At 43.2% G+C, this 25879-nt stretch overlaps 1 protein-coding gene across 3 annotated transcripts in view; it reads right to left on the bottom strand.

Annotated features, from left to right (window-relative positions):
• sdk1b (sidekick cell adhesion molecule 1b) overlaps positions 1 to 25879 on the bottom strand; it is a 231969-nt gene that overhangs the window by 107052 nt on the left and 99038 nt on the right. For all 3 annotated transcript variants that reach the window (XM_086119285.1, XM_086119284.1, XM_086119287.1), the window contains one exon: positions 14655 to 14788. In XM_086119285.1, coding sequence (XP_085975411.1) covers positions 14655 to 14788 — 134 coding nt within the window. The remainder of the gene's footprint in view (positions 1 to 14654; positions 14789 to 25879) is intronic.

The raw sequence follows: 25879 nt of genomic DNA, 5'->3' as shown, positions 1-25879 counted from the left end.
CAACTTTTTATGTTTCTATAATTTATAGGTCGTGCATCTGGACGTGGTGGGATGAATTGATGTGGTGACAAACTGGATGGAAGCCAAAAACCATCTTCTCCACAGCTGCACTTTTGTTCATAGTTCAATAGTTTTGTTGTGTGCAATTAAATTATTTTGCGACAAAAACATTATTTGTAATGTTCTTTTGTAGGAGGAACACATTATTGAGGTATTTGAGCTGCCACAAAAGCAGAAAATAGTGTAAAACTTGAAATGATGCTTGAAATGCATGCTTTTACAAAAAGCTCATTTTCTCTGGATTTCTGCAGAAAATCGGCATTTTCCATCAAACTTAGCAGTTTTCTAATGCTGATTGCCAACGAACGGAGAAAGCTAGAAACAAACTTTTTTTTCTGCTGAAAGAAGAGAGTCTCACCTTTCCTTTGACAGGTTGCATGTATATATAGCCATAGAACAGAAAATTCTGTGGGCCTTGCAAATCAGTCAAAATTCAGTAAAATGTGAGGGATTGAGGGGGGTTGCTCCAGTGAAAAGGGTGGTATTCAATGAGTTAAGTTTCTGATGCATCCTTGATCCGATTCGCTTTGTCCTCACAGGGGTCACGGGGCATGCTGGAGCCGACCCCAGTCGTCTTCGGGCAGTGGGCGAGGTATACCCCGAGCTAATCGCAGGGCACACATACACAAACAGCCATCCGAGCTCACACCGAGGGACAATTTTGAGTATTCAATCAGCCTGTCATGCACGTTTTTCGGAATGTGGGAGGAAACCCGAGTACCCAGAAAAAAACAATGGGGAGAACATGCAAACCCCACACAGGTCGGCCGGAGCCCAGAATCGAATCCTGGACCGCTGCACTGTGATGCGGACGTGCTAACCAGTCAACCGCAGTGCCGCCCTTAACTTTCTAATTCAAAATAAAAATTTAAAAAACTATGAATAATAACAAAGCCTCCCAGCCGACCCCTCTGTGTAGCAGAGGTCGTTTTTCAAAATTCGAGCCTTTGCAATTTCAAAATTGCCTTCTATACAACAGTGCAATGTCGATTCGAATTTGATTAATTCCCCTGTTCACCATTCGTTCGGACTGTATTCACAAGTCAACCATTCAAAAACTCCACAGAGCGCAGAATGGAACCCGTGACATTTCGACGGCGGGGCAGACGTGCTAACCACGTTGCCGACAAAGTATTTCAATTTGTTCCGCCTGATGTTGATTCCCTTCCGAGCACGTCGCGCACTTGCCGACTCACAAGTTCAGCGCACGTGTTTTGTGTGTCTTTTTGTCTGTGTCGATATGTAATGTGGTCACTCATCTCACCCCGGTCGCCCGGCAGGAACAGTTGGGGTCCGCCTCTGATTAATGGCCTAATTGATTACGTGGCTCGGAGATTGATTGTTTGGGTCTGGCCATAACAGATTCATTAGAGCGGCAATAGATCAGTGTGATCGGGCTGCAGCTGTTCCGCCTGGCTTGGGGAGCTTGGTAATGGCCATCATCTGTCTGTGGATCACACTGTGGCCGCGTACACGCGTGTCTGAGGTAGGGTGTGTTTTTGCACAAACACACTCAGACACACTCAGAGTGACAGAGAGGTAAGCAACGGAGACTATATTTGGATTAAAGGCCCTGTTGATCTATTCCTGTTTTCAGAATCCCCTTTCAATATTCATCTCACATTCCGCCTCTCTTTCTTCTCCCGAGTGTTGGCCTCAAAAGCAAACGCGCTTTTTACACTTGCTCGCCACTTTTTGTTGAAACCCCCCTCACCCCAATGTACCTTTCCTGCCCCCTCCGTTCCTTTACCGCTGTCTTGAAATCGGTTTTTCCTTCCAATTATTTTTGTTGTTTTTCCACAGTGGGGAAAAAAAAATGCTGATTGCTTATAGGAATAGTTTATAAACTGTATATTACAATGTTATAACTACAAAACTACAATCCCAAATCAGTTTTATATCATATCAGAGAAAATACACATTTCACAGTACCACAAGATATACAAATCAGAGCTCAAGGTGGTTATGAATGAATTAACAAATGGGTGTCAACCACGACACTCCATTAGCGTGCATATGACAAGTAAGGGCGTTTCTGCATGAAGCCCGGCCCAGGCAGTTCAACACCTTGATGCAAATAGCCAACATTTCCTTGACTGACTACAATAATATAAACGCCATATGCTGAGCTCGGCAATCAATGCCCTCATATCCTCTTTTTTTCCTGTTTTACTTGAACTCTGCATGGACTATTTCCCCTTCCTCAGCACCTCATTATCTCGTGTTCCACTCTTCCTTGAGGTTTCTTTTCTTCCGATACGGCGTCACACTTGCTCTGACATGCAGCCTCATCATTCACTGGTGCGTCTGCCTGCCTTTCTCTGTTGCGACAAATGAGCATCTGCCGACCATCTAACCTATTACGCGGTGCACACGAGAGGATGCAGCGGCGCACAGAAACGGGGATGGCGAATTTGCATGCATAATCATATTTCATTTCCATGCCGAATACTCTGAGAGTGTTTCTGAAAGCGCTGGCTATACAAGCAGAACACGGTGATACAAAGGAGGGGGACGAACATTGTAATCCTGTCCGCCTGCTTATTTTGGATGAATCTTACCATGACCTCCATTCAGCGCAGAAACATGAAAAATATTGGAATACATTTGTTTCCTCTTTTTTTTCCAATTGGAATCAACATGGAAGTGTTGACCCACCTCCGAATTCTTCTTTACAATTTAGTTTGAGGAATTCTTTATCAAATCTGAACATTTCGTCAACATGTCATATTCACCCACCCAATAGTAAATATTACACAGAGAGAGAGAGAGAGAGAGTTTTATCCCTGACAGATGAGAATGAAACGTTTTAAAATATAATTTTAAATACATTAACATGATCATATTTGTACCAGAGAATACGAGACACCTTGTGGTGTGTGTGTTTTACATATGTGACTTTAAAAGGTGCGATCTGGTGCTGTGCCGAGTCCAATATGATTCGAGGATGGTACATTTCAAAGCGGAACGAATCGATTTGAATCAATTCAATTCGATTCGATTAGGTACGGCTCAGTTTGAGAGGGTATGATGCGAGGAGCAGACAATCATTTATTATATCACAATTTTAAAAAATCGTTTTTGTCAACACTTAATCATGAACAAGTCATGCTAGCAATGTAGCTGCCTTGGAATGCCGCCGTGCATGCATGTTAGCTAGCCGGGGCCGATTCTTTGGGAAAAAACGCGAGGGTGGCGAGGGAGGGTGAAGTGAATCTGCTTTCAAATCTTGCTAGCAGCTTCAAAACGAGATACCGCTGCTTTAATGAGCGCTATAAACCGTGTACGTTTCTTCAACCTAGCGAGGATTTCCAAGAAAGACAAGAAGACACATTTCTTGAAAAAAAGCCGCAATGTAGCTGTGTATGTGCTGTCTCCAGCTGCTACCCCAAACATTCATTTGCATACACACATATACAGCACAACGACACAGTTTCAGGTTGCAGGGGTGGCTGGCGAGGGCACCGGCGCGGCCGTCAGCATCATTAAAACATCGAGCGACTTATCGGTGCACTTGACACCTCATCCACCATCCCTGAGTAGCTTTCATGTGTGCTCACGCATTCCATCTCCTTTAAGCGGCGCCAGATAATATCCGCACGTAAAAGCACGCATGTGCCCGTAAATAAGTCAGCGTCGACGGCAACATCAGGTTTGTTTTTTTGTTCTGGCTGGCATCCCTCACAATAACGGCACATTATTCCGCCCGGCAACGCCCCCTTCGGCAATTCCTCGCACTCTCCCGGCTGATTCAACATAGGACATTGATCCATCTGCTTCATTTGCATATTGCCACGAGACACATTGACGCATACAAATAACGCCGAGATGCTCGTTTCCTCATGAGCGTGCCACTGCGGCGAAGCGAAAGTGGATTCAGACCTTCGCAGCTTATTTTGCTCTTTGGCCTGTGAGCCTCACAGCTTGTAGACGCAACACACTTGTAACAGGGAGCATCTGGCTTTTCTTGTTTAGTTGCTCGGTCTCCCGCTCTCTAATTACGGCCTTTTTGCTTCAAATGATGCTTGAGTGTTGGCCCGCGTGAGTGGGTGTGCACCTACGTGACTCTGTCAAAACAATACACTTGGAGATCAGTCCTGTGATGGGAAACACGTACGATGGACTAGGTAGAAGGAGGACGGAGGTTCACACAAAGCAGTCACACTGTGAGCATATTGCTTGTCGGACCAACATAGTGCATGACTCACGCTCCTGTCCATCACTCCATCTCATTGTCTGCGCGCCGGGGTTTTAATTATAGAAGCACGGCGAGAGACAAAGACGGCAAAATGAGGGCGCTCGGGATGCGGGGTGGTGGGTGGGGGGTGGGGGGCGTGAACGGAGGCCGATCCAGCTGCAGTTGTCAATCGAATCATTTCAGACGCAAACTCTTGTGGCAGTAATTAATCGATGTACGGAGTCATTAGCCGAGCAGAGCTGTGCGGGCGTAAGTGTAAACCAAGCGTGGCTCTGGCAGAGTAAAGAAGGGCATCTCTAATAAAAAGTAGAAGATGGCCTTGTTCACGCAGAGATACTGCTAAATTGCCTCTTCAGAGCTGTGACGAAAAATAAAATCAGGGCAGAATCCGCAAAGAATGAACTGCGCTCGCTTATATCGCCTTTTAATTGCTCTTCATTTGCACCCGCAGTTTGCGCCGTCTCAACGTGCTTTTCGGCTACCTACTCAACCTGTCATTTTCATCCGACCCCCTTTCTGTTTTTGCATTTTTTCTTGAAACTACTTCTCTCATTACAAAGTTTTTGTTCTTTTATTAGACGTAATGTAACGCCGTACGGGGTAATAGAGCGCCTTCAAATAAAATGCATTAGGCGTTGATTGCGTCACTCAAACGGAGTGTGGCTATTAGCGCTTGGCGTTAGTGACTTCGACATTGCTTATCGATGAGGCTCATTGGCACAGACTTGGGCACGTATATGATTATTATCTCATTTGGATACGCGCAAATAGCCCCGGTGAACCCAGACGCATTCTCTTTGGTATCTCAGTTAGCGACGCATTTCACCATCTGCGTGCGCACGCTTTGTGGATTCGACGCGAGCGGTTTGCTCCATTTTTATATTTTATATTTTTGTGAATCAGGCACTCTGTTTGTTGTCCACCTTTGCCTGTTACACAAGTACAAGTAGAAGATTGCCACCGGGGTCTGTGTATCAGTGCTTTTGAAGTCCTCATCAGAATCACTCAGTCATCATGTAAATGTCGTGGAAATTATAAAACGCCGGAGTCATTTTATAAGCAGCTGAACAATGATAAGTGTCTTAAAGTTTTTGAGTGGACTGGATCCTATTTTCTGGTAGCAACGTCGCGGAGGGGGGCTAACTTTCCACCTTTTCAATTTTACTGTGGAGAATTATTGTGCCCCTCTGTTTGGGTCCAGGATTTGCAATCGTAGCTATTTAATAGGTTTAACATTTACGATTGTCGGCCCCAATCATTTTACGAGCAGAGTCTTGACGCGGCACACGCAACAGGATAGTTGATCAAAGACATCCGATCATCAGGCTTTTGCCATTTTAAACCGCAAAACAAAAATGTGCAACTTTTATGCGACGTCAATATGTGAGTCCTCCATTTGAGAGGTACTTCACATTCCACCTAATCCTGATACTGCAGACTGAGAAACATTCCAAACTTCCCGTCTCTTGCTAACTGGCTCTCAACTTTGACTGATCTTATTTGGTCTTTCTACATGTCTAGCTTACGTTTAGCTCATCTAACCTATGGAAATATTGCATTGTACATTATCCTCAGTCAATACATTTTTTGACGACTATCTCGCTAAAATAACAATTTGCCTTGCAATACCAGCACAAAATCAGGAGAGTCCAAAATGGAAAACGCTAATATCTTTATCATGTTGGTGAAAAATAAACACGTGGAACCGCTTGTGTTAGACGGTTACAATGGCTTTCGCGAGTAATTAATTAAAAGTCATTTGAGCGGAATTGAATGTCACTGTTCAGTGCTCACATGTGCTCTTATCAGGGTGTCGGGAGCTCTTAAAGCATCAAATGTGGGGCTTGTTTTGTCTTCGGTGGGTCACCCAACGATAAATTGGAGAAAACCGCAAGGCCGTCCAATCAGCAGCGGGAATCATGTCGCAACGATCGCTATCAGGCCATGTTGACTGAGGAGCTGATGTGCAGTATCATTTTTATTTTTTGTTGTTGTCTAAAGTAAATTGTCTTTTTGGTCACTGAAAATGCACTTGTATTTATTTTCTTTTTATATTTATTGTGTGATTGTTTTACTAAGGTCATTCTTCAGGCTTCTTTCTGAAGAGCTAACATGTCCTGAAGGTTAGACACGTTTTGCTGTCGGTTGCGGAGACTCCATCGTAGCGAACTTGCTATTTATAAAATTCTAGTGTATCTCAATGAATTAGAATATTGCGGAAAACATATTTCAGTGGTTCAATACAAAAAGTGAAACTGGCACTGAATGAAATATTTCATGATGATGATTCGGATTTGAATGATTACCTCTTACAGCGAACAGAAACCCAAAAGGCCCCCTTTGAAGAAATTTGAATTTGCCGTAAAAGAAACAACAATGACTTTTGATCAAGAAATTTGTGTCTTATATCATTTAGTGGAATTTAATTTTTGAAATTAACGACTGAAATGAGTAACACTCAATGGTTTCAAATGTATGGACATGCATTGAAATGCACTTTGCGGTTGGACCTTGACTCACAAATTTATTCCCTGACCAACCAATTATATTGTCCCCATTCAAATGCATTGGAATGCCATTTATTTGTTCCAGCCCCCTAAAAACATACGACAATATTTCTGGTTCCAGTAAGAAAATATTAGACAAAATTATTTGTAAGAGAAATAGCACTGTAATGTCCATCCATCCATTTTCCAAACCGCTTTATCCTCACAAGGGCCGCAGGGCGTGCTGGAGCCTATCCCAGCCATCTTCGGGCAGTAGGCGGGGACACCCTGAACCAGTTGCCAGCCATCGCAGGGCACACACAGACGAACAACCATCCGCGCTCACACTCACACCGAGGGACAATTTCGAGTGTTCAATCAGCCTGCCATGCATGTTTTTGGAATGTGGGAGGAAACCGGAGTACCCGGAAAAAACCCACACAGGCACGGGGAGAACATGCAAACTCCACACAGGGAGGCCGGAACTGGAATTGAACCCAGTACCTCTGCACTGTGAGGTCGACGCGCTAACCACTGGACCACCGTGCCATGCACTGTATTGTATAAAAAAAAATTATAATAATTTTTTTAAATTAAATCATGATGTTTAACCCTTTCGGGGAGAGCGGTTACTACAGTGGACAGCTTATCATGTTATCAGGTTAAATGGTGCATGAAAGGGTTAATTTTCGGAGGGGGGGGGGTCTTCCCCCCCTTTTTATGGGCGGGGGGCTTTATAAAGTTTTGTTGTGACAAGCTGAAAGTCACAACAACTGCCGTGTTTCAATGTTTTTTTTTTTTTGTTTCAATGTGGTTTTCAATGGTCTCACTGGTGCAACAGGACCGTAATGCATGTATGACATACAGCATGTGCACGCGTTCCTGAAATGCACACGTCGTGACAACGATCACAGGCCATAACAATCATGCGCTGTTCAGGGACAGTAAAACACCTCCAATTAGATGCGCCGCAGAACAACCGAGATGGGACCCGGAGCGCGCACGCGCACACGCACACGCACACACAACTGTGCACACAGACACAAAAAGAGCAGCGGCAGGCTCTCATTTAGGATTCAGTGATGTGGAACGGAAACATCTGGTCGAGGAGGGGATTAAGGACAGAAACAAATGGCACACTGGCACAAAAAACATAACAAATAGTGTCAGCGCCCGCACACCGTAACACACACGCACGCACATACATACACAGGCATACCATGTTAAACAATTATCAAGTGCTTAAGGATTTATTATTATTTTTTGAATATCCAAAGAAACCTGGATTAGCAACTATTGTTCAGTATCACATTCGGTAATAGATTGTTCAAAATTCTAATTTGGTTGACCATATAATAACCTCACAGCTCCTCGGAGCCGCTCTTAAAGACAATCTTGAGTGTGAGCGCTGTTATATTGACTGTTTCAATGTATGCTGCGCCATGTGCTTCTGTTCATGTGTTAGCATTAGCATTAGGCTAGCAGACTGAGCTATGTGTTTGTTTTAAAGACACAACGCGCAATGTTCCTAGTTTGATGTGTAGTAGGAAAGCAAACTTAACTAGGATCGGCATTAAGCTGCTTGATACCTTTTTTTGAAAAAGAAGAAGAAGATTCATACACAATTAAGGGGGTCATACTAGAGGTCAGACACCAGCCGAGCATGACCGAACAAGACACGTCGTCACTTGTGGGCATGGAAGGAGAACACAAGAGGAAGAATAGAAACAGATTGTGGGATCCCTTCATCTTATCTGGGATGCGTTTGTCATTCAGGAGCATTGCTCGAGAGACAACCAAAAAAAAAAAATTTTAAAGAAGGGGGGGGGGGCTGCCTCACAGGCATATCTGTTCTCTATTCAGAATAATCCAAATCCTTACAGTGTAGCGGAATGGCTTGGAAGAGAAATAATTTGACATCCAGACACTCGTATGCCACAGTATACAGTACTGTCTGAGGCTAACTTTCTTGTCAGATTTTTTTTTCCCACAGCAACATGACATAATATAGCAAGCAAAAGTAGGACAGATTCCATCTTTGGAAATGACTTTTAAACTTGCGAGAGTCAGGCCGCAGATTTGCAAAATTGCGCTTGCCGTTCTTGAGCTTGATTTTTTTTTTTTTGTAACTTGGCTTCACACAAGGTTCTTCATCTTGATTTGGAACCAACGGTTTGCACCATGTAGGAGGTTGTAAGTAAACTGCAAAAACAATAAACTGAGATATTATGGAGGAGGACTATATTTGAAATTCATCGTGGCAGCATCGAAAGACTTTGTCCAAATACTTTTGCTCATACACTATACGACGTATCAAACAGAAGACAACAGAATCAGGTGGATCCCATAAACTCAAGTCTCTGGTGATTAGAAAATTGAATAATTTGCATGTGTCTGCAGTAAAGGAAGGATGTAGCTTTGTGGAAATGTGACAAAAAAAAAAAGCTTCAAAAGTCAGACATCTTGAATGCATCAGCACAGAGCCTCACTTTCTCCAAATTACCATTTTGCATTGTTGCCAACATGAAGAAAATTAGATAACGGACCACCAACCGCTTGTGCCCAAGAAAGGGGAAGTAAAAATGAACAACTGATGATCACGTGGTTGCACAAGTGTGCACACCCTCTTGCAAATGCGGATGTGGCTGTGTTCAGAAGTAACAAACCACATCGGCACGCAACTGCCATCATTCAAAGTGCCACAGATGAACCCCAAGTCAACTTCAGCTGTTCTCTTCCTTTTTTTTTTCTTGATAGTCGCTGCATCCCGGCAGGACTGCATGAAGCAGCAAATCACTTGGCAGTGGGGCGTTTTACTTAGTGGGATTCATACACACTCGCTGGGTAGATTTTGAGCAGCCCAGGTTGAAAATCGGACTTGGGCGGGCAGAGGAACTGAAGCTGCTTTCCATTGGAGGACATGCATGAGGAGGAGTCATTTGAGCATTTTTCTTGCACTTCAGCAATACTTAACAAGCGTGACGTTCGCGCCTTTGCTCTAGAAAGATGGAGGCGGCCGATCAATTATTGAGACTAAAGCATTTGAAGTGCTATAATAATTGTATCAGCAAGTATCACCGGGCTCCGCCACGAGCTCGTCTCGTCTTTCTCTCAGCGGCCTTATCTCCGCCGTTTGATCCCCGCGTTGGTGTCTCAACAATGCGCCGACTTCCTTCACCTCGTCCACTTGGTACCAGAACCGCATTCTGCCTGACCTCTTTTTCCATGGCCGTCCATGTTTACTGGATTTTCCTCCTCTCCTCGTTTCTTTACTCTCCAAAACGCTCATCTCGTCTTTGATGGCGTCCAAGACACGGCGAGTGCCTCGGGTTTGGCGTCTTTGCCATGTTTGTGTCTTTCATGTGACCGTATGTCGCTCTCTCTCTCAGGGGATATTTTGCTCTGATGGTCTGCAGCAGAAATCTACAAAGACTTCCACTGTTCTGAAGTAAGTGGGGGTGGGGGTGGGGGGGGGGGGGGTGGATAAGGCGCCAACAAGAAGGCTACGCCGGCGCGCCTTTGATTGGCAGGCGGAGGTGTGTCGGTGTGCTTGTACATCAAAGAGAAATGAGAAGATGTATGTGTGAACTTTAATTAATTGGACTACAGAGCCTCATCTCTTATCGCTTACGGGAAAAATAAAAGCCCCTTCGGCATTTGGAAGTGGTTCTCTGTCATGTCATAAGCACACGCGCCATTATCCATCCATTTTCTTTCGTGCTTGAGCTGACGGTAGGTCGGCGCACCCTGGGCCAGACGAATTTTGTAAGAAGGCTAGCAGAACTTGTAGGAGAAGTTTACAACCAAAATTTGCATTTAATCCCTCCCCGAGGAGCAGCGAGTGGCGAGCATGTAGCCGCCGGGTTGCAAACTGAAGATTCCAGACGGAATAAAGGAGATCGGAAAAACATTTCTCGCTGTTATGATCCACTGTGCAGAGATGAAATATAAACACAGTTCTGTTTCCTGACAGCTCCGTGGGCATAAACTCCGGAGTCTAGCGGAGCGAGCCTGGAGACGTGAACACTTTCAAATCCACACGTTGGGGGCAAGGAAACGCGGTACCAGAAACTCGCATTCTTTCAATTTGGTACCGCTTCTGACCTCCCACTCAGTGACTATAATGCAGGTACAAATGCACGTGTGGAATATTGTCTATCGACATGCTGGGTGTAATACTCCTTTTGCCCAAAACCAGACTCCAACTCACCGTGGCCCTCAACGTGATAAGGGGTACACAAAATGGATGGATGTTTATTTTACTTACAGTATTATTTAAGCCAATAAGATAAGGGACAAACTGACCACGACTGTCATGACAGTTGCAACTTGGCAGACGTCTCACCTCTATAATGAACTCTCGCTTTCTCGGAAGTAAGCCCCAATGCCAACATCGGAGCCCCCTTGCCCCAAAATACAGTGATCCCTCGCTATTTCGAGGTTTGTCTATCACGGATTCGGTGCATGGCGGATTTTTTCAAACATATTCATTTAAAAAAAAAAAAAAAAAAAAATTATATATTTTCTTTCTTTCCATAGACATGGAGTACAGTACTGTATATGTTGCTCTATGTGACTCGCTGTTGTTTTGCAGCTTCTCCCGGACTGTTTGCGGACTTTTTGCAGACTTAAAAGAAAAAAAAAATGGTTTTAACCTGTATATGTTAATTGGTCGCTACTTCACGGATTTTTGGTTATCACGGGTGGTTTTGGTCCCCATTAACCGCGATAAACGAGGGATTACTGTAGTTAACATTTCCTATATTCATAGTTTAAATCCTGGATATACCCCAACTATGATCCCAAAAGACTTGAACATCGGCTCAAACTAATCTTACAATATTAGGCAAGGCAAGGCAGGTTTATTCATGTCGCGCATTTCGTACACAAGGTAACTCAATGTGCTTCACAGAGTGGCAGAACGACATTCACAGTCACTGCCAGCCTCAGTCTTCGTGGCACTGAATGACTTAAAGGAAACGTTTAAAAGCAAAATACAACATTTAAAGGCAGGCCAATTAAAAAAAAAAAATCAGAAGAATTTCGGACATCTTGAGAAGTTGACCATCATTGTACTCGATTTGTTCCCAGTACTGCTCTTTGCTGTACTTTAAGTGGACATATACAAAATGTCTACACACCCCTGTTCTAATGCCATTTTTGTGATTTAAACCAAAAAAAAGAGAGAGACGGGGAGAGAGAGAGAAATTATTTTCTAAAATGTTCCCGACCTCAAAGTGACCTATAAGCCGTACAACTCAATCGACAGCTTTTTTGGCCACAATTCCAAAAAGGTATGCTCGGAACTAACACAGCACTGCTCATCACCAAAAGAAAACTAAAGCTAGAGTAAATCATGTTGGTGGCAGCCTCAAGCTTTGGGTTTGACTTTCTTCAGCTGGAACTGGGGCCTTAGACAAAGGGGAGGGAATTATGAACAGTTCAAACCAGCAGTCGACATGTTCTGAAAATATTTGTTTTGCTCTCATTGTTATTGTATCACAAAAACCCTGCCTCCAAGGAACAGTGTGTCACTTTTTTATATCCGCTGTAACAATGGGTGAACAATTGATGTTTGTTTATTTATTTATTTTTTAGCGGTGAGTCAGAATAAAAATATATATATATAGTTCTAACAGGTTCCCGCTGTACAATGTGGCGCCTTGGTTGCTGAGGTTGTTAAGTTTATGGCCGTATATTGTCTTCTGCATTAAAGCGGCGCTGGGGCGGTTTATTTTAGCGCTTTACTCTCCGTGATTATAGTGTGACCTCTCACCCACGCCGCCGAGCCGCCATCAATTGCGCCTGTTCCATCTCGAGCGCGGGTGACAGCTAACGCTTTTTTATCTTCAGCCGTCTACCGGGCACTGGCAGGAAAAGCGGATGGGCGCATGGCGATAATGGATCTGTCAAGTGGGGAGGTCATGTGGCCGGCCGTACGCCGCCATCTAAAAGGCACTGCAGATTAGGCAAATGATTCGGACTGGCCATCACGAGGGAGCAAGATTGTGACAAGCAGACTCTCTCTCTCTCTCACCTGTAATGGTTTAGTTGTGCGCACAAAGAAAAAATATATATATTTTGAAGTCCTCAGCAGCGGTTCTGATTTGATATTCTCACTCTGTGCCAGTGACTCACTTCATTACTTCCTTTTTGTGTTTTGCCTCTGATAATTTTACTTTCCTTCTGTTCTTCTTTGCACAGCGCCAAGTTGGAATCAAAGTAAGAAAAGGGAGAATATGAAATAGGTGTCTAAATTATTCAGGCACATTTATGGAATTGTATTTTTTAGATAATGGATGGATGGATTTATGTTTTGTTTTGAGGTTTTTCTTAAATAAGGATGTTTGACAGACAGCACTGAAATGTGCCGTCGTCTGCGCCGGCTGTTTACCAGAAGAGAGAAGGTGGAGATAAAAAATAAAAAAAGGAAGCTCATTCATTTGTCATGTGTCAAGTGTGGCAGGTAATCACTTCATGGCACGAATCAGAATATGTTTTTTCTGCCTAGCAACTCATAATACATTCCTCTTTCTGCATTTTTTTCTTTGCAATGTGCACCACTGTTTCTCTGCCGTAGAAGAGCGTCAAAGTCGAAAGTAGAGGTGTGCGGGCGATGTCGTATATGCGACGGTATAGATTTGGACTCTGCGGACCAATGGCATATTAATGACATAAGTGTGAAAATGGCTTCAATCATGTCTGCGGCATTTATTTGAAAGCGATTCTTTACCTTCACCCATCCTGTATGCTTTCCCTGCCACTTGGCGTCAACTGGGAGTTAACACTAAGCGCTAAGCTAGCTTGAATGCTATTAGCAGAGACATCCTTGCATCCAATTTCATTTCTCATTACATTTCTGAAAGTAAAAACACTTTGCAACTTCCTTCCTGAACTCTCTCTCTCTCTCCCTCTCTCTCTCTCTCAATGTCAATAAAAACGGTAGCTTGTTTTATAACAATGGATATTTCTAAGAGGAAGGTTTACTGTAGGAAAACACGAGCTGATAAAAAGAGACAAACGCGCACATTCAGGAAAAAAAAAAAAGCAGGCATTTTACGACCTCAGTCTTATCAGTAAAGTCTAACTACGCTCCTCTTACCAATTCTTTGAAAGCACCTAAGGGAACACTCCACGCTGACAGCTATAACAAGGTGCCATTTGTGTGAGCGTGTGTGTGTGTGTGTGTGTGTGTGTGTGTGTGTGTCAGTGCGGATATGTGACAAAGGATGCCAAAGGATACAACTCCGTAAAGAAAATCTAATTAAAAGTCTATACAGCCACAAGGGACAGAGCACTACTAGCTGCCTCACTCCCTCTCTCCCTCTCTCTCTGCAGTGAACGTCTCAGCTGAAGGACTTGCAAGACGACGGTGTAGTCTATCATCTCACTCCCACAGAGATAAAGAGGGATGTTAGGGGAAACCAGCATGATAAAATGATTCCGGGAACGTCATGAAAAGTTGCCGATTCTGCGAGGCCCACTTTCAATCCCGTAAGTAATGCGGACCCCTCGCCTCAAAAGGGGTGCCATTTAGAGTTTAAACTTTTTTTTTTTTTTTTTTTTAAGAGACTCAAAACTTTCACCCTTTCATGCACGGCGGTTACTACAGTGGACAGCTTATCACGTTATCAGGTTACATGGTGCATGAAAGGGTTCAACTGACCGAAGCGTTTGTCTACAGATGTTGTGGCGACCAGTCCAAAAGAGGTATCCTGTAAGGGAATACCGCAGAAAACTTACACAAACACCAGGGCCGGAGGGGCACGGGGGACGTAAATGCAAGAAAGCTGGAGCTGAGATTTGAACCCCAAACCTTAGTGCTAACCACTGAACACTTCGAAAGTTTAAAAATGTTAAAGAACAAATTTGTTCTTCTTCCCTGATTTTTTAAATTTATTTTTTCTTACCTGAGATGCTCAAATAGACGGCGGGACTGGTCACGTTATCGCCCGTCATCTCGTTGATGGCCTCCACGTGGTAACGTCCCGCATCCGCCGTGGTAGTTGCCAGGACGACCAGCTGATTATCCAAGGCGATGGCACTGCGAGGGACAGGCGTAGAGAAGGTTATGAAACACAAAAATACGAGGATGGAGACAGCCTTCTCCAACAGTCTTGGTTCGTTTGTGTTTGTCCTCCTGCTTTTCCATCACCATTTTTCCCCACAAACCAGCGCTAATCAATACCACAGGCGAAAAATAATCACACCAGACTTTCTTTTTCGGCAGAATTTCTTCCAAGCTGGTTGCGGAGCACGTTGAGGGATGGCTGTATTTCACCTCGTTGAAGCACGTCACTCTGGGAAGTGGCAGTGTAGGTTGTTGGTTGTCGATGCTACTTGTGTTTTGTTTCATCTTGACAATGACTAGGAACCTCAATATTATAAACATGAGCTCTCGATAAGATCAATATTAGAAAAGGCAGAAAAAAGCGCATTAATGCATGACGACTGCCTTATTTAGTCTGTCTACTAGCCACTGTGTTCTGATACATACGACCCTTTGAGGCGCACGAAGGATTTCAGGCCACATGAATAACGCATAAAGTGAAATTAGATTTGCAATGTGCATCAAAGTGAATATATTGTGTCAATAAGACAATTTTCTGGGAAGAAAAGTGCATCTGTGCACTGTTGGCAAGGTGAAGGGACACCGTGCGTGCAACAAAAACTGTGTGGAGCAGGATTATATACTGTACAATATATTCGGCCTTTGCCATCGTGATCCAATAGCTAAGCGCCTGCAACGGAAGCACCGGAAACATATTAGCAAACAGTTAAAATGTAATTAAGCTATCAGTCAGCCGTTGCGTCCGTAAATGAAGGATTTGGTTGTTTCATCGGCAAGGAATTAAAGAATTTCAGAAGAGGGTGGGAAGAGTCTGTGACTATCCTCAGCACCTCGTGAAGGGCACTCGATAGACGCTCGAAAGCGTGTGTCGATCTCCGCAGATCTCCTGACGGCACTCCGCCGAACTGTAGCGTAGCCATTAGCGCCGCTGTTATTGCAGCTCCAATAGCAAGAAGCAGCAGTAGAAATGGCCACGCGATATGTCAAAAACACTCTCGAGTCTGTCTCTTTAGGAGGAGGAGGGAATGTTAAGGGGGAGCTATTCCTCTGAAAGCGCAGTCTCGGCTGCAACTGTCGAAATCTGTCCTTACAGTACTTTACAGTTCATGTTTTCACTGTTTAAAAAATCTAAAAACTATGATAGCCTCCATCACTGATTAAGCAGAAACAAGTTCATTGGAATTTTAAATACATAATAAAACTACAAATGCACAGAAGATGGGTCACAGGCAATCCACATTTTGACTGTATTACAACATGCTAGGCAGTACTGAGGTCAACTCGTAGAGAGGCAACGTGATTACGAGCAAGTAGAAGTAGTCCGCAACATTAATAATCGTTGCGCAGAGGAAATATAAATCTGTGAGTATTGTTGTGTGCTCTGTTTTGTATGTGTTGCTGCTCCGTGTTTAAATGAGCCGTTGTTTGAAGGGGTTAGCATTACCGTAGCATTGAGCTAGCAGACGTCTGTCGGATCAATTGAAGTGGTTTGTTTGAACATGTGATTTGTTTGATTTAAATTCATTTGTATTTATTTTGCCATTCATGGTAATTTATGATTGACAGGTTTCTGAAAGAATGTGCTGAGTTAAAATGTAATGTAGAAAACTGGTAGTAAGAATACTTAAGTCAACATTCACAGACACATTTGGCAGGACAAGATAACCTTTTGGTTTCTTTCTGTCCCGTGTGCGCGTGTCACTCCTCTTTTTTACTGTTCACTTTTAACAATTATCTATCGATCGATCGATCGATCTGTGTGAGGTGTTGCCTTCAGGGAGAGGCAACAGCAAAAGTTCGAAAACAGCAATTGTTTCACATGGCCTTCAATCCATCCATCCATCCATCTCTGCAGCATAGTGGACTTGGGTTTGAATCACGGGTATGCACAAAGGCATGCACAGATCCCCCCCACCTCCCACCCCCAATTACAAAAAAAATAACTCCACATGCATCAACAACAACAATTTTCACTTGGGGTGTACTCACTTTTGTTGCCCGCACTTGAGGCATTAAAGGTTGAATTTTGAGTCGTTTTGAGGGGACAGCAAATCAACACGTTTTGATGACACAGGCTTTCTACATTCGAGCAAAGTGTGACATCTTCAATGTGGTCTCACAAAGAGACATTATAAAATATTAACCAAAATGTGAGGGGCTTGTGCTGCAAAGGGAGGGGAGAAATTCCTTCTAGACCCCATGCGGCATATCTAAGTCACCTTTGTCTGTGTCTAGGGAGTTAATCTTTGCGAGTTCGAGGTAGAAAGGTGAACCATGTTCTCATCCTCCAAAAAAAAGGGGGAAAGAGGAGAGCAGCAATAAGCAGAGAGGATCTCATCCGTCGTATAACAAGAGCTTTTTGACATACACTCCAGACCAACACACACTCGCGTACAGAATGTCTCAGGTCTAATTTTATTCCGAGTGATTTCCCAGGAGGGGCGTAGACAAGAGCCAAAGATTCAACACGTTGCCTGATATTCTACTTGTGCACGGCATTCTGTTTAAAAATCTGGCATGCTCTCTGTCTACAAAAGTCAGAGCATGTACAGATCGCGTAAGATCACCGTAAGGGGACCGTAATGCAAATTTGAAGCCTCGAAGCCCATTAATTGCGCTGGCCGGCCCATTTCGTTTCAACTGTTTTATTCAGCAGATGCTGATTAATAGACAGCGACGGTGCCCTCTTCCTCTTGTCTGTCATTTGCTAGGATGGCGGTTTGAATGAATTTGGGCACACAAAGTTATTAACATTCAAAAACAGAAGGGCCACCAAGAACGTAGCGGGGCTAATTAAGATAGAACATTAACATCTTCACATTGGGCGACTTAAAAGAAGCCGTTCGGTTTCGGTGTATTTTCTTCCCCTCCTCATTTGCATATTTCCATTTAAATGTTCCATTTGCACGTGAAATTACCGACGATGACACGGGCTGATGTTTGCGGTGATTCGCCTTGCTCGTTTGTTTCAAACTGGGAGGTCTCAGGCTTGATTTCCCATTAAATGAACACATGGAGCGCTCTTATCGGAAGAAACCCGGCAGAAAATAAATGAAATGTGCCAATGTGTGTCTGCTCCAGCAGCAGAGATTAGAGCACCTCCATTTATTGGATTTTTTTCTTTTTCCCCCCCTAAAAAAAAAGAATAATAGAATTCCTCCCGCGGGAAGGTGGTCATACAGTTTCTCAGAACAACAACATGTATACAGTGGAACTTTGATTTCATGGACTAATTGGGGCGAGGGCTCTATCAGTTGGAACCGATTGGTCGTCGCATTGAAATACTTTTTCATGGTCTCAAAACGCCAAGTACAATACAAAGGATTGTTTTGTACTTTTTTCATAGCCTAACGATGCCCAGTATTACGGGTGTGCCACGAATATGCCATACAGTGAGGGAGAAGCGCGACATGCACATTTCATGGGGAAACAACAGAATTCAAAATGATCTCTCTCAAAGATTTGACTGCATCATGTTGTCAGAAGCAATTAACAATGAAATGAAAGCAAAGCCCATCAGGAAACAAACTCCTGTGAAATGGAAATATAATCTCTGTAAATCACGATTCATGCTCCTGGATTAATATACTGTGAATGGTCTACGCGAACTGTAAAGTCTGTTCTTTGAGAGGCTAACATTACTTCATGAAGAGATCCAATCAGAAAAAATGCATTGATGCGTTGTCAGCCAAAAAAAAAAAAAACAGATGTCAGTGGCAACGTAAGATGGCTGTCCTCTGGCTTGAACTGCGAGGGGCCTATTGATAGTCCATGAGTGGCCCCCACAAAAGATGTCACGCGATAAATGTGGTCCCTTGTCGCATCTAATATGTAAAAAGGAGCGATGCGGAAGGAGGTAGAAATATTTTGGGGGAAATGAGGCAAGCCTTTTCGATATCTTCATATCATGGAGACGTCGAATGAAGATGACATCACCTCATTGCCACGCGTAATAAATGAACCGTCCGTGTAGCTGAATTACTACTAAAAGAACGGCAGATTTACAGACAAGTGTGATTTTCCCTCGCAAGCACTCCTCTTTGCGCAAATGGAGCGCATATCGGGCTTTCGATGGCGTATAGGTCGAACACATGTCCGTTCAGACTGAGGTCACAGTGCAAAAAAAAAAAAGGTAAAGTATCAGATCTAGGACCACATATAAAAGTGACCCAAGTTGGATTTGACAAAAAATCTGAATTGAGTAGTTCAGTTACAGGTCACATTTTCATGTCGTCTGAACGCAGCCGAACCAAACCTTCTTTGGTCAGATGGTGGCTTATTTAGCAGTCATAGTCAAGAAACAAGAACAAAATAGTTAACGTGTCTCGATTCCATACTCTGGAATGGAATAATTGAATTCACATGATTTCTAATAAGAAATGTTACTTTGGTTTAATTTGATGTTGATGCGACTTTCCAGAACAGATTTGTCACGGAAACTGAGCTTGTATGTTTTCGGGTGGAAGCAAGAGATTAACGGCATTTTGGATGTAATTGAACGATCAATTAAACTTGTAGGGTACCACTGTGTGTATGACCCAATAACGCGATTGACCAACAGTGCACTTGATGATCATGAATCACATGATGCCTGTCAACGGTTCATATTGGATGACTGCGACACTGCCGGTAAATAGACGCCCATATTTACCTTCAGTACCGCATTCATAAAATATGAACCGTTAACAAGCAATCAAAGCCACTGTCAAACACACCTAAGCAAACACTCGCTCCAAACGGCAGCGAGGAGCACACTGAATGCTGTCAGCGCTCAGCGGGAAGTTGTGTGTTTACGTTACATCGGACCGATGTGTGGGTGCTTGTCTGCTGCTCGCTTTTTGGAGGAGAAGCTGCCAAAAGAAAAAAAAAAAAAACTTCCCTCAGCCGTGACTGCCGTCAGCCTACCTGCAGTCCACACAAGCGTACTTTAAATAGGCGGCACGCTGCACGGCTTGCCTTGGGCTCTGCTGGCAGTCGCGTGGATACACCAACCTTACACATTGTGCATCTGCACTTCGAAACGAATAAAGGAAAAAGTCCAAAGCGGTAAAGGAAATGAGTTTCTTGGGGAAAAGACAAATGTGGCTTTGGCTTGAAAACCTTATAGATAATTAACAGTGAAATTGGAAAGGATGACTGCAAGCTACGCAGGCAGCAACAATGTGGGAAGGGCTGCTACTTTTGGTGGACTGCAATACATCAATTTAACCCACATAAATACCCCCCCCCCCCCCACACACACACACTCACATACACAGTTGTATTCAACAAGTGAGCTTGTTTCTGACACGTTTGCTCTGTCAATTTTATTCAGCCCGGGTATGAATATGATTGCAATTACAATGACAGTACTTGGATGTATGTAGTTAATTAATCATCTGATTAATTTTTAAAAATATATATATCATGAATAACATAACTTTCTCAAGTGCGGTGAAACACTGGACACCTTTTTTGGCCTCGCTGGGTGCCAACTACGATCATACATACAATAACAAAAGGCCCTTCTTAAATATCATCCCTCTGCATTTTAATGTTTTAAAATCTAAACTAAAACAGGATTCAACCGTGTCGCTACGCCAACAACAACAAATGGAACACAGCCAGTCACTCTGCGATGACTGCTTGTGTCATTTTCCATGCATGGCTTTAATGGCGCTATTGTTAACAGCCTGAGGTTGGAGATTTGGTTTTGTTGTTGTTGTTTTTTTAGAGCATATTTGCAGAGCGCTCCTTAATCCTCTTGCTCTGCCGCAAACAATTATCACTGAAGAACATTTGTTGGAAATTCTTAATCACATAAAAAATAACTAAATAAAAATGTCAGCGAGGACGCTTCAAGTTGTTGCATCAGATATCAGATATTCATTTAAAAAAAATCGAAACATGCTTCTTTTTATGAAAAATTATTGAGATAATGGCCATTTCAATTTTACTTTCTGGCCAAGATAAGAAGCGTCCCAAAAAATAGGACGTCCTTTTGAAGTTTGATAAAATCGCCAATTCTCGCTCAAATTACATTCAATTTTAAAGAGATGGGTAAAAAAGTTAAATGTTAGTTAGGTTTTTTTTTCCCTCGGGGTGAAGAATGACAACTGAAAAGAAAATTTGGACAGTTCACAAAAAAAAAAAGTGTGTAAAAGAAAATGCTTTGTGTAATTGGTTCTAAAAATCTATAAACGTTTTGAATATCACTAAATGAAGCTCTTGTTTTTCAACATTCAATGTACTGTATAACTTCCATCTTGTTTGCATTGGAAATGGAGTTACTCGGATATTCATATTTCAAATGATGTCAACTTTTTTCCCACACCCTCTATATCAACCTTAATGTTGCATTACAGTACAAGAAAAAAATATTTATATCTAGTGAGCATGTCTTATACCAAAACGGCAACACATGACTCCAGCTGTCAGTCACCAGCACGCCCACTGCTCCTTGTTCAAAATTAATCCCTTCCAACACTTAAGACAACAAAATTTCCACAGCTTTCCTATCTCAGACTCAACCAAAGGGCAACCCCCCCCCCCCCCCCCCAACAAACGCGCATCTCAATAATTAGCCTCCTGGAGCTCAACCAAATGAGAAGAAATAATAAAGAAGCAGGCTGCCAACCCATTAAAAATGTGCATCAACTATTGAAGAAGGTGCGGAGGCTGCCTGCTTGGATCCGAGCCTTTTTACAATGATAACAGGGAAGCATGCATGCTCATTGAACTGGCTAATTGGGGAATACGGAGCGACGCAATCAGGTGCTGAAGCGCAAGACTTATTGTTATTCACTGTCTTCCCATTTCCACTGGAGGTTCGTTTGTAGACGAAACAGGACGCCAGACCTGCTTCCAGACGAAAACTTGGAATCACGAAATGAGATGATGTTTCAATCAAAACAAATTTTCCCATTCAAATCGTTTTTTTGGTGACACCCCTACTCTGTCAAGTTGTTTAGTTTTAAAAAGAAATCCCAACATCAAATTGGATGGGGTTTTTTGAATGCAAGTTTGACATAATATTAATCCAAAAATAATTTTGTGTTTATTTTAGGGGGTTTTTTTTTCAGTGTGTCCGTGATACTATTTTGTATTCGAAGCACACACTATCTTAAAAAAGAAATAAAAGGAGGCATTTCAATCAATTTGACTCCCACACCATTTCAATATATCCAACTCCTCTGTTTATGTCTTAGTTCTGCTTCATAAATCTTGATTTTTTTTTTCTTCCCCCCCATCCGAAGAAATATAGGCAATATATGTGACTGCAAATTAGAGCAGTAAATGGGAGGGAGAAGAAGTGGAAAAAAAGAAATTATGGTAAAGGTTACTACGGTAATGAACCCTGATGTGTTTGTGGGATATTTTAACAGCCCCCTTCACTGAGTCAGAAAACATTTTACTGCCTTTCAACCCCCCCACACCCACCGCCACACCACCACAGACTCTGCAGCTTTGTGACTTGTAATTAATGCACTGCCTACATCACCGCCTTTCTTCCTCAATCACCTTTAGAGCTCCTTCAAACCGCCAAGCGGCCTCAGAGAGAGTGACCTCGACACCGTGGCTCGGCGAGATAACGCTGACAATAAAAAGCACACAGGTACAACCTCCCGACGCGCATACACATGCATTGTGTTGTTCAACGGCAAGTGCAAGGTCTTTTTTTTTCCAGGAGTGTGAAAATGTTTTGTTTTGTTTTTTTCTTGGAGAGGTAATCCATAAAAAAACAGCACAAATATTAAATGACAGATTTACAACCGGAAATGTTTTCTTTTCCATTCACAGTCGCAATTTGATTTTTAAGTGGACCTCGTACCTGGTAGTTACGAGCTGCGACTCAACTTTTGACGTGACGAAAAAAGCGCATGCGTCGTTTGAAACACACCACCAACCTTTGAGCAAGAGACCCGGAAATGCCACTCATCGATCATCAAATTCAACACTTGAGAAGTCAAAGGCGACTAGACAGTTTATGAATGCCTTTGTGAATTGATTGCTTGCCTTTACGCCATCACAGCGGCAGACGAGGGGAGTTCGGCTGCTTGTTTGTATGACAGGTGGAATGATTTAACATTAGATAAGAGGTGCGGAAAAAAGAATGGATGGATGGTTGGAAGAAAACCCTGCCAGGAGCGAGTTCTCAGGGGAAAAAAATACGATTCCATACCCATTTTTACATGCTTTTAAAATATTTCCCCTTCCTTACGTCTGCTTAATGTGAGCACCATTAATGACCATGAGCACTTATCACTCACAAAATGCACCCACATTCATTTAGGGAATCGGACCTCTATTTATGGATCCTCGTGCGTAACCACTCAACAAGGAATTTTGATGCATATGGTATGATCGGCACATCGTTGACAAAAGAAAATGTATCACTAAATAGTTCCAAGACACAAATGCCTCTAAATGAAGGATGCCAAGTGGTGAAAAGGTGAAAGGAAGGCAGGTAGTGAGGTCACTGCCCCCCCAGCCCGGTGACTGACACGTGATGCGCCTCGAAACAAGACTTCAGATTTGAAGCCCCGTGTCAATTTGCCCATCGCCACCGATTTCCCTGACTGCCCTTATTTTCTGCCCCTGGTGTGTGTCAAAGGTCATTCACATAAAGCCACACGGAAAAAGAATTGTATGAGGGTAGTATGTTAAACCTACCCTGATTTTTTAAAAAAAACACCCTGTGCTAAGTAACAAGTCAGCTCTATTGCTTGTGTTTGTGTGTACGTGCATTCAGGCGCACCACCATTGGAGGCAGACGCCTGTCGAGCCGAACGGCCTTTATCCTAATTAGCACTAATTACGTGTGCTGCCGATTAACTGCACAACTAGCGGTGAACTCCCCGGTTATCTTTCTGTCAGATGCACACTTATTCGAAGGCTGGATTTAGTCTGCATAGTTAAAAAATGAGAATGTTCTTTTTTCCCGTGAGTGACACAATCGAGACGTGTCACAGAAGCGAAAAGAGAATTTCAAGACCTTCAGATTGAATTCAGGATTGTTTCTAATGTGGGTAAAAATCACAAACCTGCCAATGAAGGAAGGGTTAAAAGTGATTAGTCATTACAACTGACGTTTGAGTTGACAGAAATCAGAATTCAGAGTTGATCGAAAAAAAACAAAAATTCTAACAGTTGGTTTAATTGCGCAACTTTTTTTGTTGTTTAAACAATTCAGGAGTGCAGTGTACACTCCTGCACTTGTGTTAACGCACAATTCACTGACAGTGAAACTGCTGAAAGAGGTCTTTATCTAACATTGTTTGGAGGTGAAACACGTCCTCGAGCAATTTGAGTACCTTGATTTTAAAAAAATACTTGAGTTATTTTTTTTTTAATGCCTCTGTTTATTTACGCCAGTGGCCGGCATTAGCGGCTAGCCGCTAGTCGCTAATGCGGGGTACCGGCCGACAAAATTTGCCAGACTACTTTTCAAAGGCAGTTGAATGAATGAATCTGCTTAGAGACGCGAGGAGCCAGGCCACGGCAGCCCGTTGCTTTGCCGAGGTACGTTCCAAGTGTCCCTGATCAATTGTATTTATTTTGCTGATTTCCACGACACAGCCTTCCTCGGAAACTGCTGAAGCAAACCTAAATATGTGGGCTGAAGTATCTCCGTGGCTCAGATCGACTGTTGTTATCAAATTGTGGCTCTTATGTGACTGTAAGAAAAAAAAAAACAGAGAAGTCATTTAGGTCACCTCTGTGTTTTTGCAGCTTTTACAGCTTCACTAAGTGAGTCTGTCAGTGCACTCCGCCCGTGTAGGGATGGCTATTGAATCCCCGTAACAAATGAGCCCTTGGGGCTAAATTACCAAATTAGATTAAGAAAATTAAGAAAATAGGTCTTTTAATCCTACCAATCCTTTTCTAATTTTCATTAAGAGTCAGACATTCATCTCCGAGGCCTAATCGTTATTCCCTCACCTGCCCGAGAGTCTGCTTCATCTCAGGATGTCGCGAAACGCTTTGGCTTGTTGGTGGGTACTATTGAATCTCCTCCTCGGCGAAAAAAAAAAAAAACCTCATCGGACTGCGTCTCTGCCAGATCTCAAGGAAGATGAGGCTGAGCATATGGATGATCTGAGGCAAACATGTCAGCCCGTCAAACTATCAGAACCAGCAGAAAGAAGCTGACGCTGCACTCAAGGAGTGGGGGAGGACAGTAAATCAATGGGAGTCCGGGAGAATTCACACAGTGACACTTTGACAGCATCTGTTTCACCTGAGGGACACTTTAACAGCCTCTCTGGGCGCACGGACGGCCTTGCATTAAAGCACAAACTGTACATTCAGATCCATACAGTGCGTACTTTGGAAGGAGAGCGAAGGCCCATGAACACGTCACTCACTCGGGGACTTGAGTGCATTTCTTCGAGCAGGTTTAAGAAATAGCTCAAATCGTTCATTTACTCAGCTGCAGGCAGCACGAGACGTCTTTAGAGGCAAGGTGCGGCGGTTCAGTTTCCCGCTGAACCTTTTAATTGTATTTGGGAACTGTTATGCCGCCGGAAATACACGTTGGTCAAACCCCCGGATTTTGTCAACGCAAAATATGTGAGCTGGCTGCCAGGGTGGACATTTTTGGCTCATGTTCGCATATGATGAGCACAGTTAGCAAATAGCAACAGGATTCAGATATAACAACTATATTTTGAGTTTCTGTCAATTGATATTTCCCTTCATGACAGAGTGGACATGGTTAGCTAGACGACGTTCAACGACGAAAATGATGAAACATGAGTGTAAATATTATGCAATAATATTTCATATTTTGAAATGCTGGTAGTAATGGGCGGCACAGTGGTCGACTGGTTAGCACATCCGCCTCACAGTGCAGATATGCTGTGTTCGATTCCGGCTCCGGCCTCCCTGTGTGGAGTTTGCATGTTCACCCTGTGCCTGCGTGGGTTTTCTTTGGGTACTCAGGTGTCCTCACACATTCTAAAAACATACATGGCAGGCTGATTGAACACTCTACATTCTCCCTCGGTGTGAGTGTGAGCACGGGTGGTTGTTCGCTTATGTGTGCCCTACGATTGGCTGGCAACCGTTCAGGGTGTCCCCCGC

Source organism: Hippocampus guttulatus, chromosome 9, assembly GCF_054856545.1.
Source record: "Hippocampus guttulatus isolate MCC_2025c chromosome 9, RoL_Hgut_1.0, whole genome shotgun sequence".
Classification (NCBI taxonomy): Eukaryota; Metazoa; Chordata; class Actinopteri; order Syngnathiformes; family Syngnathidae; genus Hippocampus; species Hippocampus guttulatus.
Note: the sequence above shows the minus strand (reverse complement) of the source record. Positions and strands in the feature narration are given on the sequence as shown.